Below are 13,091 nucleotides of genomic sequence, written 5' to 3' on the forward strand. Positions count from 1 at the left end.
TGTACGTGCAGCGTGTGTGTGTGTGTGTGTGTGTGTGTGTGTGTGTGTGTGCACGTACCTCTGTACATGTGCGTGTGTGTGTGTGTGCACGCGCACACACACGCGCTGCACTGAGGCGTGTGTCTGTGTGTGTGTGTGTGTGCGTTTGTGTTTGTGTGTGTGTGTGACGCCCGTGTGTGTGTGTGTGAGCGTTTGTGTTTGTGTGTGTGAGCGTTTGTGTTTGTGTGTGTGTGTGTGTGTGTGTGGACACACACACGTGGCAAGGCACGTGGACACGCTGGCGCATGTGGCCGTTGCGTGTCCACGTGGACTGGCCATGTGTACCGTCGCCAACCGACAATACACGTGGCAATCCACGTGGTCACGCATTCTGCCACGCAGGCAATAAGCTGGCCACGTGTCTTGCCACGTGTATTGTCGATGGGCGACAGTACACATGGCACGACACGTGGCGCTAATAATGGCGGGACACATGGCCAACTCATTGCCTATACACGTGGCAGGACATGTGGATGACAGTACACGTGGCCAACTCATTGCCTGTACACATTGGGCGACAGTACACATGGCAGGACACGTGGCCATCTCATTGCCTGCGTGGCAATGCACGTGACCACGTGGCGGGCCACGTGTACTGTCGGTTGGCGACGGTACACGTGGCTAGTCCACGTGGACACTCGCGCCACCGTGTCCACGTGGACTGCCGTGGGTCCGTGGGCGCCTCTATCTTTGGCCACGCGTTGGCCAGAGGCAGAGTACACACAGGTGACCACTCGCCCACGGTCAACGCGTTGGCCATGGGCGGGCACACGTCCACACGGGAGCGTGTGCCCGCCCATGGCCAACGCGCTGGCCATGGGCGAGTATGCAGGCCATCCTGCTCCGCTCCTCCCCCCCCTCATCCTGCCCCCACCTCCGCTCCTGCGTCCACTTGCCCCCCCCCCCCCCCCCCCCCCCCCAACCCAACCTGCGGCCTCCGCACGCCCCCGCCTCATCCCGCCCCCACTTGCTCCCTCATCCCGCCCCCGCCTCCGCTCTTGCGTCCACTTGCCCCCCCCCCCCCAACCCAACTTGCGGCCTGTGCCTGACCCCGCCCCCTCATCCCGCCCCCGCCTCCGCTCTTGCGCCCACTTGCCCCCCCCCCCCCCGCCCTCCCCCCCCACCCCAACCCAAGCTGCGGCCTCCGCCCGCCTGAGACCGCCTCCATTGTCCCCTTGCACCTTGCCCCACCCGCTCCTGCGTCCCCTTGCCCCCCCTCCCCCCAAAACCTCCGCCCCCACCCAACCTCCGCCTTTGTCCGTACTGGCGGCCCAGCACGCAAAACCCAGCCGTCCATTGCCCTGGTCTCTCTCTCCCTCCGCCCCCCTTGCGTTAGTGCCTTGCTTCCGTCCACGTAAAACGTTCCAGCCCGTGATCACACACACAATAACAAACAAATATTTTGTAATTTTTTTAAAATATTTCATATTTTTTAACATTAACTTTTTAAATTAATAAAATAATATTAATTTTAAATTTATAACGGCTACTTATTAGACGTGAGTATATAATCAATTTGTTTTAGCTTACAATGTGATCTTGTGCTTAATTATTTGCTTAGCATATTATTATGGCTTGCTCTTTATTTTTCTTGGATAAAGAGTTTTCTTATCCTTTTTACAATGGTAAATTCATAATATCTGAATCATTTCTTTTAGAATTAATTTCTCCAATGCAATTTACAACGTTAGATGCTGTTATCGAAGTAGGTGATATTGAAATGAATTTGCCTCTTGAGAGGACTCTCAACAATTTGGGTGAATTCATCTATGTATTGGATGAGTAGCTTTCATGTAAATACAAAGTCAACGTATCTCATCAAACACAGTATGCCGTCTCACCTAGCATGATTCCCATTTCCATTTTGGATAGTCCGTCAAAGATGCAATTCGGTCCAAAAGAGTTAATAGATCTATGTACCCCCCCTCGAGTTTTGCCCTTAAACAGCTTCAAAAGGAGTACAAGACAAAAGCTCTTACAGGCCGAGAAGAAGGGCACATTGACAAAGTTGTTAATGCAAATCAAAGTAGTGAAACAAGTTACAGAGATTCCAAGGTCTTACAATGGAGATCTCGTTCTAGAATTTCCACCTACCATGGGAAATTTGCACCATATGGATGCAATGGAGCATAAGTATGATCCTCATTTGTGGTCGAAGCCTACTACATCCAATATTGTATTTGCAGGTGTAGTGCGTCTTAGTCATTGCATAGGATCTCTCAAGTGCATGAATGAACAATGTGTCCGCTTGGTTAATTACCATATTCCCAATACAAGTCATTTCAACAGGTACATACAAAAGGCAACTGGACCTGGGGAATATTGTAAGATCGGAGATAAGAGCCTTACATGCCATTTTTGTAAGGCAATTGCTTTTTGTATTGCAACATGTGATTGTGTAGTATACTATGTCATGCCATCCGATGAGACTGCCACTAGAGTCATGATTCATCGTGGCACACATCGACACGATGTGCGCAGCGGTACATCCAAAACACTAATGGAAAACACCAAGCTGATGGTGCAAAGGATTTTGACTATTGACCCACACGCAGGAGCCAGGAAGGTTCAAATGTGTTTGGCAAAAGAAATTATAAGTACAACACTTCTTCGCAACAACACCAACGAAGGTATTTTAGGCGAGCAACAGCTATTTGCAATCGCTGAGGAGTTGGGCCCATTGGTGCAAGATAACTGGTATGAGCATTTCGTAGATTCTTATTTCAATGCAAAACTCTATGCTAAATTATTTTTTAATCCAAACACTTTTAACATTGACAGGTTTCGGAGGTCAGTATCTATTTTACGTAGAGGGGTTGACAAAGAATCTTTTGGCATTAATGCACTCCTAAAACTGAAGCGAGACTGCACATATGAGTTTTTCCATGGAAGCCGGTTTCCTAGTCAAGGTATGGAGGGGGAGAAATGTTATGTCTTCAAAATGTCCACAATTGGTCCGGCATCCGGTGTGGACCTAGTCAACCGAATGAGACAAGATCGGGATGGTGATCTTCGACGTGCGTGGATCCAGTTTGATCACACCAAACGTGTTAACGATTGGGTGACTATGGCCTGTCATGTCTATGATCCAAGGTACATGGCCTATCTTAAGAGCTTTGTGGCTTTCCATTTACTCTCTCTAAAACAATTTGTTTGCAGCATGCAGGACCTTTTGACTATTGCAACTTGTGAAATGAAACAGGAAGACGGGGAAACACAATGTTTGTTTTGGGAGTGCCTTAATGATGTAATGATATCATGTGGGTGTGACAAAGCAAATTTCTTTGGCTACATGGCTGATGAAGCTCAAGCAAATTGGAATGCAGTTCAAATTGTTTTCAATGGTGGTGACAAGACCAATACAATGAGCGGCCGAGAGCGTTTTTGTCTTTTCCATTGGAAGCAAAGCTTGAATCAACACACAATGAAGTATGTGGTGCAAGCTTCTCAACACACACACAAAGAAATGTGTGAGAAGTGGAGGCAAGCACCAACAAAAGAGGCTGCAGCAGCATAGGCTCATCTAATACGCCAATGGTGGCGTAACGGTCATTGCATAGACCGTAACATTCCATACATGGATTCATGGCTTAGTTGGTGGGAAATTCGTATTGCACATTGGGGTGGCATTATGACATGCGCAGAAAGTAGCTCTGATGGACCAAACACTCCACGCACTAACCTTGCGGAGAGCAAGCATGGCAGTTGGCTAGCAGGGGAGGGTTTCCGTAAACGCATATCATTATATGATGCATGTACAAGCGACCTTGCAAATTCCATCTTACAGAGCACAAAGGCCATTTCATACAGCCATGGAAAACACATCGGGAAGGGTCCATCAATACAAAAGCTTACGGAACGCCATGAAAAACGTCCTAGCCAAGTGATTAGAGCAGTGAATGCGGCTACTGAGGGCACTCCAATGTATAAACAACCAACTCCATTAACAGGAGATAAGGAGACATCAAGGCAAAAACGGAAGCCAAATGAGGTTATCAACGTGGAAGATGATGCATCACATAGGCCTGAGTACAACTCGGTCACCAAAGATCGCAAGAAGTGTGGAAGACCACGTAAGATCAACTTTGCAGAAGAAGGGATATCACAAACCCCAAAACGAAGTATAGGTTCTGGTGGGCAGTATGTAGTTGAGCGCAAGGTCAATGAGGCAATGTGGGCCATACGTCGAACTCCACAAGGTAGTAGGGTCACATGTAGCGGCACGCCAAGAGGCGGACGCAGGTGTGGATGCAGTATAGCAGGTTCTAGCCTTGGTATACCAGCCCCATCGTTTGAAGGATATCAAAAACATCCAAATGGTGTGGTGCGTCAATGGTTTTGGTTTTGTCTGGATCATGTCTTGCATTGTCATATAGTAGACCAGAACATTGAGCCGCAGCCTCTTCATCCACCACACACTTGGCCCGTGCATGTGGGCACCAACCTATCGGAGGATGAGGTGCAAATATTGCATGAAGGGGGGTATCAAGTGGAGCTAAGCAAAGAAGGAGTATCTATTGTAACGCCAGTTGCTCAAGAACAAAATATGACAAACTCTCCTTTCAAGTCAAAAGATTCATCCACTCCTAAAGGCAGTGCAAGAGCCACAGTGCGAGATGGTCTACGTGTACGGTATCGGACTTCCATTTTCGAGGATGCTACTCGCAAGATCAGTCTAGCACTAGCCCTGAGAGCGAAGGTCGTAGAAGAGATATGTGCAGCAGATGGTGTTAGTGAGGTCTTCAAACTAGAGACGAATAGTGAAGATGGTCATGTCGGGATGTACAAAGTTTGTATTAGCAACCAACCATCGTGCACATGCCCAGACTTCATGGAACGGGTGTCAAAGCAAAAACCATATCTTGCATGTAAAAATTTGTATTTTATATTATCTGCGTGTGCTAGGGCTAAGCCAACATGAGAACATGTTTATCCATCAACCAATCCTGGCAGATGTTGATATCTTCAGGGCACTGAGTCGAAGCCGGACTTATCCAGGCATGGATGCATAGCATTTGACAATGCTCACTTCTTCTTAGTATGTTTTACCTAAACAATTGTACTACTTTCTAATTTTATCTTAGGATGGTCACATTGGGATACATTCATTTGCAACTTTTTTTCATATTTGAGTACTGGTTGTTTATGTGTCAAATCGTGTATAAAATAATATAATATTACCACAGTGGCTATAAATTGCCATAGCTTGAGTTATTTTTGTGAAAGTGTCTACTAGCTTCCTAGCACACCTCTCCTTCTTTCACGATGTCCGACGATCTTGCGAGTAAAATAAAGTCTGTGTGGGATGCCATGGAAGCCATTCCAAACGGAGAGGCATTGTATGGAGCCGACTGGTTTCGTCAGGCTCTCAAGGCAACCATCAACGTGTATCGCCTCTATCAATGCCACAAGGAACTCAATATGCGGAGCTTAATCAATTTGAACAAGACGGGACAACTAGCTTTCTCTTGCTGGAAGAAAATTGGGCTCATCATAGAGGAGGATGAGGAGGAAATGAGGCAGCAGCTAAGCAACGTGGTGAATCTTAATATGCCAATCGAAGGGAGCACATCAACTACTAAAACCGGGCCTTCCAGAAGATGAACACTTCTTGTTTATGTAATGCAAGTTTAATAAAATGTAACTTTTTTATTATTAATGGGAGTTCTTGTTTTAAGTACCCTTGTCTATATTGTTTCTGAAACAAATTGTCTAGCTTTCATACCTTTGACTCTCTCTCTCTCTCTCTCTCTCTCTCTCTCGAGTTATTTTTGTACTTATCATTCCTTCTCTCTCGAGCTAGCTGTCTTTTGAATGTAAAAAGTTCGATTATGTCTTATTATTTATGGTAAAACAGCAACAACAACAAAAAAAAAGGTGGCTTCCACGAGTATTATTCGAGACTAGCGTATTTCAGGGTAGACCTTGAACAAATTAATTTGTTGGGTGGCAATCATAATAACAACTGTAACAATAATATAAGACAGCTCTGTAAATCTTCAATTTTTGATTAATTTATCTACACATTAGTTACACCACTAATCACAATCAAATATAAACAAATCCAATTAGCCCTTTATTAATAGGAAAATTTACCAAAATACTCCTCTAATTTGTGAAAATTCCCAAAATACTCCTCAAATTTCAAAAATTACCAAAATACCCTTGCATCTATTTTGGTTGGATTGTTCAAGATTTTCTATCTCTATTCCTTTTTTACAATTAAGATCCGTTTTTGAGTGTTTAGCATGTAATTTGTCACATATTACCTCACAAAAAGGGCAATTATGTCTAAAAATAATGAAGAAATTTATCTCCAAAGCCTACGTAACATACCCAAATTCTAGTTTTAGCATCTTGTATTGATAGACAATCGGTCTTCTTATGACAAGATACAAAAATTTTCGTCTTTCAAGAAATTTAATCTCACGACCAAGGGTACTTTGGGAATTTTGGCAAAATTGAAGGGCATTTTGGGAATTTGTGACAAAATATTGAGGGTGTTTTGGGAATTTTTGAAATTTGAGGGGTATTTTGGGAATTTCGGCAAATTTTCCCTAATTAATATGATGATACTAAACCACACTAACAAGGTGATTTTTCCGGCATCTCAGAGAATTATTGTTAGCAGCTAATAAAGGTTGGAAGTGTGGGCGACGAATGCATCTGCGCAGTCGCAGAGATGACGACAATCGTCGGCGCGTTTCGCTGGCGAAGAGAGAGTGTGCTCCTATGACTTTTCAATTAACCTCATTCACCATGGGACGGGGCCCTTACCAACTGAAGTATCGCCTGCCAGGAAGAAAGCTGCATGTAAATTTCTGATCGAGCAGAGTCTCATTTGACACGACCAGGGCCTGCAGAGCCTCTGAGCAGAGTAGCGGCTTTTTAGTCCTCTACAATGTATGCCTCTACCGCGCCAAGTACTGCAGTCGTATGTGGAGTAATAGGTGATCGCATGCCCGAAAGAAGCCTTCATTTTAATGGCCCGCAGAAAACTGCTTGGGATACCATGGAAATTGAGGACGCTCTCGCTCGTTTAGAGCTCATGTCCATGTCGGAAGTCCCTTCTTTGGATGACTTCATTCACATCTCAAAGACGTGCAAAAAATCCAAAAACACTGTGTTGGCCAGACGTTTGCAAACACAGCTTTCGGCCCATGGGCTCGAAACCCATGGATCACTTGGAAACTATCTTGTCCCAATGTTTGTGGAGTGTGGAGTTGTTCCTGATGCACAACAGGCCTTTTATAAGCTATCAGATCCAAATGACTATTCTTGGTCTTCTCTTGTTCAGGGGTATGTCAACTGCCGTCAATTTACGCAGGCTTTTGATCTGTATGGGGAGATGAAGATAAACCACATTTATCCAGGCAAGTATGCTTCAGTGGCTTTACTAAAAGCTTGTGCCAAGCTGAAGTACATTGAAAGAGGGCAGGAATTATATGGGGAAATCGTAAAAATGGGGTGTGATGATGACCTATTTGCTTATAATAGTCTTCTGGATATGTACGCCAAAGGTGGGCGGCTTGCGGAAGCACAGGATTTGTTCGATATGCTGCCAACCCGAGACATTGTATCTTGGAATTGTTTGGTATCAGGATACCTTGAACATGGACTTGGCGAGGAAGCTTTAAGTTCTTATGAGAAGATGCAGGCAGAAGATTTGGATCCCACACCTGTTACATTTGTGTGCGGATTGAAAGCTTCAAGCAGCATGAAGGCCATTAGGAAGGGCCAAACGATACACTTTGAGATAGTTAAAGATGGTTATGAGCAGAACACCTTTATTGGTAGCACAATTATTGACATGTATTCAAAGTGTGGATCACTTGAAGAAGCCAAGGATGTGTTTGATGAGCTGCTGGTAAAAGATGTTGTTGCATGGACTGCACTTATCTCAGGATATGTTGAACATGAATTCTTTGAGGAAGCATTTCAATATCTTGAGCAGATGCAGTGCCTTGGTGTGCAACCAAATGAGGTAACATACATTTGTGCCCTGAAAGCTTGTAGCAGCACTGGAATAACTGACAAGGGCCTGGTTTTACATGAAAAATTGATTGAAGAGGGGTTTGAGAGTGCTCCATCAATTGGAAGTATTTTGGTCGGTATGTATGCCAAATGTGGTTCACTCTTAGAAGCTCAGGATGTGTTCGATACACTCACCTGTAGGGACGTTGTCTCATGGACTGCACTAATTAGTGGCTATGCTGAGCATGGGTTATTGGATGAAGCTATGTTGTGTATAGAGAAGATGCAAGTGGAGGGGATGTCACCAGATCCTATTATGTTCCTTTGCATCTTGAAAACTTGTGGCAGCACAGTAGCAGCAGATAAGGGGCGTGAAATGCACTTGCAGCTCGTTCAGGAGGGTTTTGAGTGTGACCTTTTTGTAGCTAACACCCTTGTGGATATGTACGGAAAATGTGGTCTGCTTGAAGATGCACAAGAAGTATTTTATGAGATGCCTCTTCATGATGTAATTTCTTGGAATGCGCTTATTGCAGGATATGCTCAGCATGGACTCTCTCAAGAAGCACAGAAATGCTGGGAGCAGATGCTTCTGGATGGTGTGCCTGCGAATGTAGTGTCATGGAACACCTTGATCCAGGACAAGGCTGTACATGGAGAAAATGAAGCTGTTCTTAAACTTCATGCACAGATGCAGGAACAAGGTTTGATACCTGATAGTGTAACGCTAGTTGCCATTCTAACAGCATCTGGGAACTCGGCAGATTCTAAAATGGGGAAGAGAGTCCATGCTCAAATTCACAGGAATGAACATGTTGGGATGGACGCGATAGTTCATACCGCTCTTGTTGACATGTATGCCAAATGTGGAAGGATGGTTGATGCTCAACAGGTTTTTGATGAACTACCCAGGAAGGACCTGGTTGGATGGAGTGCATTAAGTATGGGGTATGCTCGTCAAGGAGAGTTCGGACAGTTTTTTAGCTTGTTGGAAAGAATGATACAACAAGGCTTGCTTCTAGATGACTACTCCCTTCACAGTGTTCTTACGACATGCAGTCATTCTGGCCTAGTGGGTAAGGGCCAAATATTAGCGAAGCATATCAGTGAAGAGGTTGGCTTTGGTTTATCCAATGTGCACCATAATTGCATGGTTGATCTTCTTGGTCGTGCTGGTCGACTCGATGAAGCAGCAGCACTCCTCGAAAAAATGCCTTATCAACCTAGTTCAGTAACCTGGAGCATGGTCTTAGGTGCCTGTCAAAATTGGGGGAATGCAGAACTTGCCACTGGTGCTTTTGGGGAGGGGGCGATCACTACTGAGGATCATTCTGCCTTATTTGTACTAATGTCCAATATGGCTGCTCAAAAGGGGGAAGAAATTGAAGACTTGTAAGTTGGGAGCTTATTGGAAAGTCACTTCACATCCATGTATGCATAAATTCTAGAGGGACTAGGCATGAAGGGAGCCTGTTGGCCACAAGAATGATGATATATTATGTGCTTTCGCTGCTGTATTTCTAGATTCTGAAGTACATGACATGACCCAACCTTAATCCTGGTTTGATGGTTGCTGAAGAAAAGGCTGCTTAGAACACGTGTGCATGGGAGAAAGCTTTATCAGGAAGTTTATGAGATTTTCACCAACAGCTGTCACTAAAGTGCTTGAGGTCAGATGTCACATACGTGAGTCCCAAATTGAAGGCTCTGCGCGTTTGAGATCCTATGTGCAGGTAAGGAAGAGATAAAGTATCCTGCTCATTCGACGTGACTGATTGGGTGCATGTCATGCAGGCAGTCAGGCTTCACATATTAATCAATGTTATGCTAGTTGGGGGTTCAGGACCAGCTCCAACAATCCTCAAAGAAGTAACTTTGATTAGTATGTGACGCACTCGGGGGTGGTCATTCTGAAAGTGCAGTTGAAGTAGAGGCATTATGCACAGGATCCAAGAGAAGATCTGGACAATCATTGGCAACCTGGGAGGACAGAGTTTAAAGCCTTGTTGCGCTAGTTACTAAAAATTGCGTCAGGAATGTTTCTCAGGAGCTCCAATGTTAGCTCTTTGCTGCATAGGATGCATAAATATCTATGCAGGATCAAAGTTCCATGTTTCTCTTGGTATATTGTCGATGGCTCATCCAGGGGAACTGGGAGGATGATCTGTCGTATTGTACATTAAACTTGAAGGCTGATTGACATTTGCTGGTGCATTTGTTTATCCAATTTCTAATCACTCACACATCATATTGTGAAAGGAATTGCTTTTTGTTGAGGGGGACTCGGAGGATCATTGGTTGTATTGTGTATTAAATTGGAGGCTGGGTTGCCTTTTGGCAGTGTATTCATTTATCCATGTTCCAATCTCTTACGCATCATATTTGGAAAGGAATGGCTCTTGGGATGCGTATGGTTGCCAGGAAAGTATAGTTGCTAGGGTGGTCCCATATTTTAGAGGGGGCATTTGTTTCCGAGAAAGGACAGCTCCAAGAAGAATGCTCCAATATTTTCTTGTAAAGACAAGAGGGTAGGGAAATTTCGTGAAACAAAGTTTGGACAATGTCCTGTCATTGGCATGGTCAATATTTGTGGCTCAACTTAATTTCATCGTTTTGACATGGATAATATGCAGTTTAGAATTATATCCCGCACGTCAAAGCGCTTTAAGCCTTAAAAATGTAAAAGAATTTCATACATTTTTCCTGAGTGGCAAGTGTCATTTTTTCTTTATCTCTTTGATTCCTTGTGCAGTCAGTTGACTACGAGTCTCAGTATTCTCTGGGCATAGCTTCTTTCTGATACTTTCTCTTGCATGGCTTTGTGGACGAATCTTGGCTTAGTTAGAGCATATAATTCGACCGACGAGTGCCTGCATTTGGCAAGCTCACAAGAAAAATAATCAGGTTGTTCCGCCTATGCTTACCGCCACCCCCCCCCCCCCCCCCCCCCCCCCGCTCTCTCTCTCTCCCCTCTCATCGGCGGATAGATCTTTAAGGTCTCTTGGAATAGTTTCCTACGACGTTAAAATCCTCTTTTTCTTCTTCTCTCTGTGTCTCGCTCTGCTCCCCCCTCACACTGCTGTTGCCACAGGCACATCATCCCATCCCCTCAGTCCCCTGCCCGCACGCATGCTGCAGCTGCAGCCCCACCACCCGCCACCACTCACAATCACTCAGGGTGCCACCCTCTCCTCGCTCTCAGTCCACTTTATCTCCCCCTTAGCCTCCCCCCCAAACCTATCCACAAACACTTTTTTTTTTTGTAATGTCATTTTGGATTACCAATGGGAAACCTGAAGGCGAGGAAAACCCATGAAAAAATACTACAAACGGGAAATCAGAAACAATCAAAGTAGAGCTCGTAATGGCTAACATCTCATCCAAGTCATAGGCCACTCGGAGAGACCGTAGAAGAGATGTCTTGAAGAAGAAAACATAGTCCACTAGCATCTGCTGAAACATGAGGGACTTACGTGCTCTCCACACCATCCAAAGTGCCCAGAATTTGACCCCAGCCAAAAAAGTATACGTACGGCCGAATCAATGGCAGAAGTACTCCAAAGATCCAAAAAGATCCACCGAAATGTATGCCAGGAAAACGCGTGCGAAAAGCCGTAGAGATGTAGTCCACAAACTGTAGCGTATGAGAACAAGATCACAAATTAAATGTGGAATGGTCTCAACTGCTGCACCACATCGAACACAACGCAAAGAGGCCAATCTTCTAGAACGCAGAAATTTGCCAATTGGGAGAACCCTAACTATGCATTTCCACAAAACGGTCTCTCCTTCAGAGGCAATTTCACATGCCACACTTTCATGACTTTACTCCGTCACCAAGTGACACTCTTGTTCATATTCCATACCTTATTAACATGTTCGTAGAATCACGAGAACGACTGCAAATGGCCGTACACTTTCTTTGCAGAAATCAAAGAGGCCGAAGAACCAGCATAGCGCCAATCACAAATTTTTAACCAATTATGGAGTCAACCAGATTTTTAACGGTGTCCCGCATGCGCCTATTGTGCCTCCCAAGCCCAAAGATAAGAGCAGCCTGTCTGCATGAGAGCACCTGTCCTTCACATCAATTATGCTGTCAATACCTTTTAGTGAGAGAAAATAAGCCTGTCTAGGAGAGCGTTGAACAAGAGTTTGATAAAAAACCCGACTCCAATGTAAACTTTCTAATCAAAGCGAGTTGCCACAAGCATCATCTCTATCATGCCACAACAATTCCCGTGTGACTAATTTCCAGTCCGCTACAAGATTGGAAGCAAAAGGACATCTAGGTATTGTGGCCTTAAACTTACCAAAAACCACATCCCAATACGACGGCTGCCAATGGCCAAAAGCTGGTGTAGAAACCGCATGAGAGCACAAAAATGCAAACATTTGCGTCCAAGGCTGCTTTTGTTCAACCAACACTAACAACAAAGTGGCCTTTCTTGCTATAACATGAGAACCCAAATGAAGAATATTCAGACCACCACAACGCTTCGGAGTACATAACTTATCCATCGCAAGTAAACGTAAACGTAGACCCTTTTTCTGAGAGGAAGTAGACCATATGTGCTCCGATATCCGAGACATCAAGGCCCAAAGACGACGAGGCGGTCAATGCAACATAGGTAGGAAAAATTGCATGTATGCCACCAATATGGACTGTACTATTCTGAGTCTTACATGTAGCGGCCAAGTGGATAATTTTCGATAATGTAATTTGGACCTCAATTTGTTCTCAAACCAATCCAATAATTTTGCATTGTTAACCAATCAAGCTAGCAAATATCCAAGATGTCTCACAATTTGATCAGGCTTTACTATCTCACTTAGCCATAATACTGAGTGCCAATCTGTAACCGGCCTGTTCAATCCAAAAAGGGCGGTAGACTTTACTTTAAACCTTGATTTAGCTTTCACCCATTATTAGTCGTCTATTATACCTGCGCTATAGTGACACAAGAGAGGGGAATGGGATACAGATGCTAGAATGCACCTGTATGAGAAGACCGACACCAGATTGGCCCCTAACTTAGGCGCCCCTTTCGGTATTTCTTTATTCTTTAAAAGAGGGA

At 44.6% G+C, this 13,091-nt stretch overlaps 1 protein-coding gene across 1 annotated transcript; it reads left to right on the forward strand.

Moving 5' to 3' along the window:
- Positions 1-6,644: 6,644 nt before the first annotated feature.
- On the forward strand, positions 6,645-10,717 carry LOC147458739 (pentatricopeptide repeat-containing protein At4g13650-like). The gene has a single exon (XM_086510174.1). It carries the CDS (start codon positions 6,941-6,943, stop codon positions 9,407-9,409), a length of 2,469 nt encoding a protein of 822 aa, XP_086366300.1. The 5' UTR covers positions 6,645-6,940; the 3' UTR covers positions 9,410-10,717.
- Positions 10,718-13,091: the final 2,374 nt, after the last annotated feature.

This window comes from Adiantum capillus-veneris, chromosome 4 (assembly GCF_014529385.1).
Source record: "Adiantum capillus-veneris isolate H3 chromosome 4, ASM1452938v2, whole genome shotgun sequence".
Classification (NCBI taxonomy): Eukaryota; Viridiplantae; Streptophyta; class Polypodiopsida; order Polypodiales; family Pteridaceae; genus Adiantum; species Adiantum capillus-veneris.

What these genes read in the sequence shown, in the direction of transcription:
- LOC147458739 (XM_086510174.1), top strand. Translation starts at nt 6,941, where the DNA reads ATGTATGCCTCTACCGCGCCAAGTACTGCAGTCGTATGTGGAGTAATA.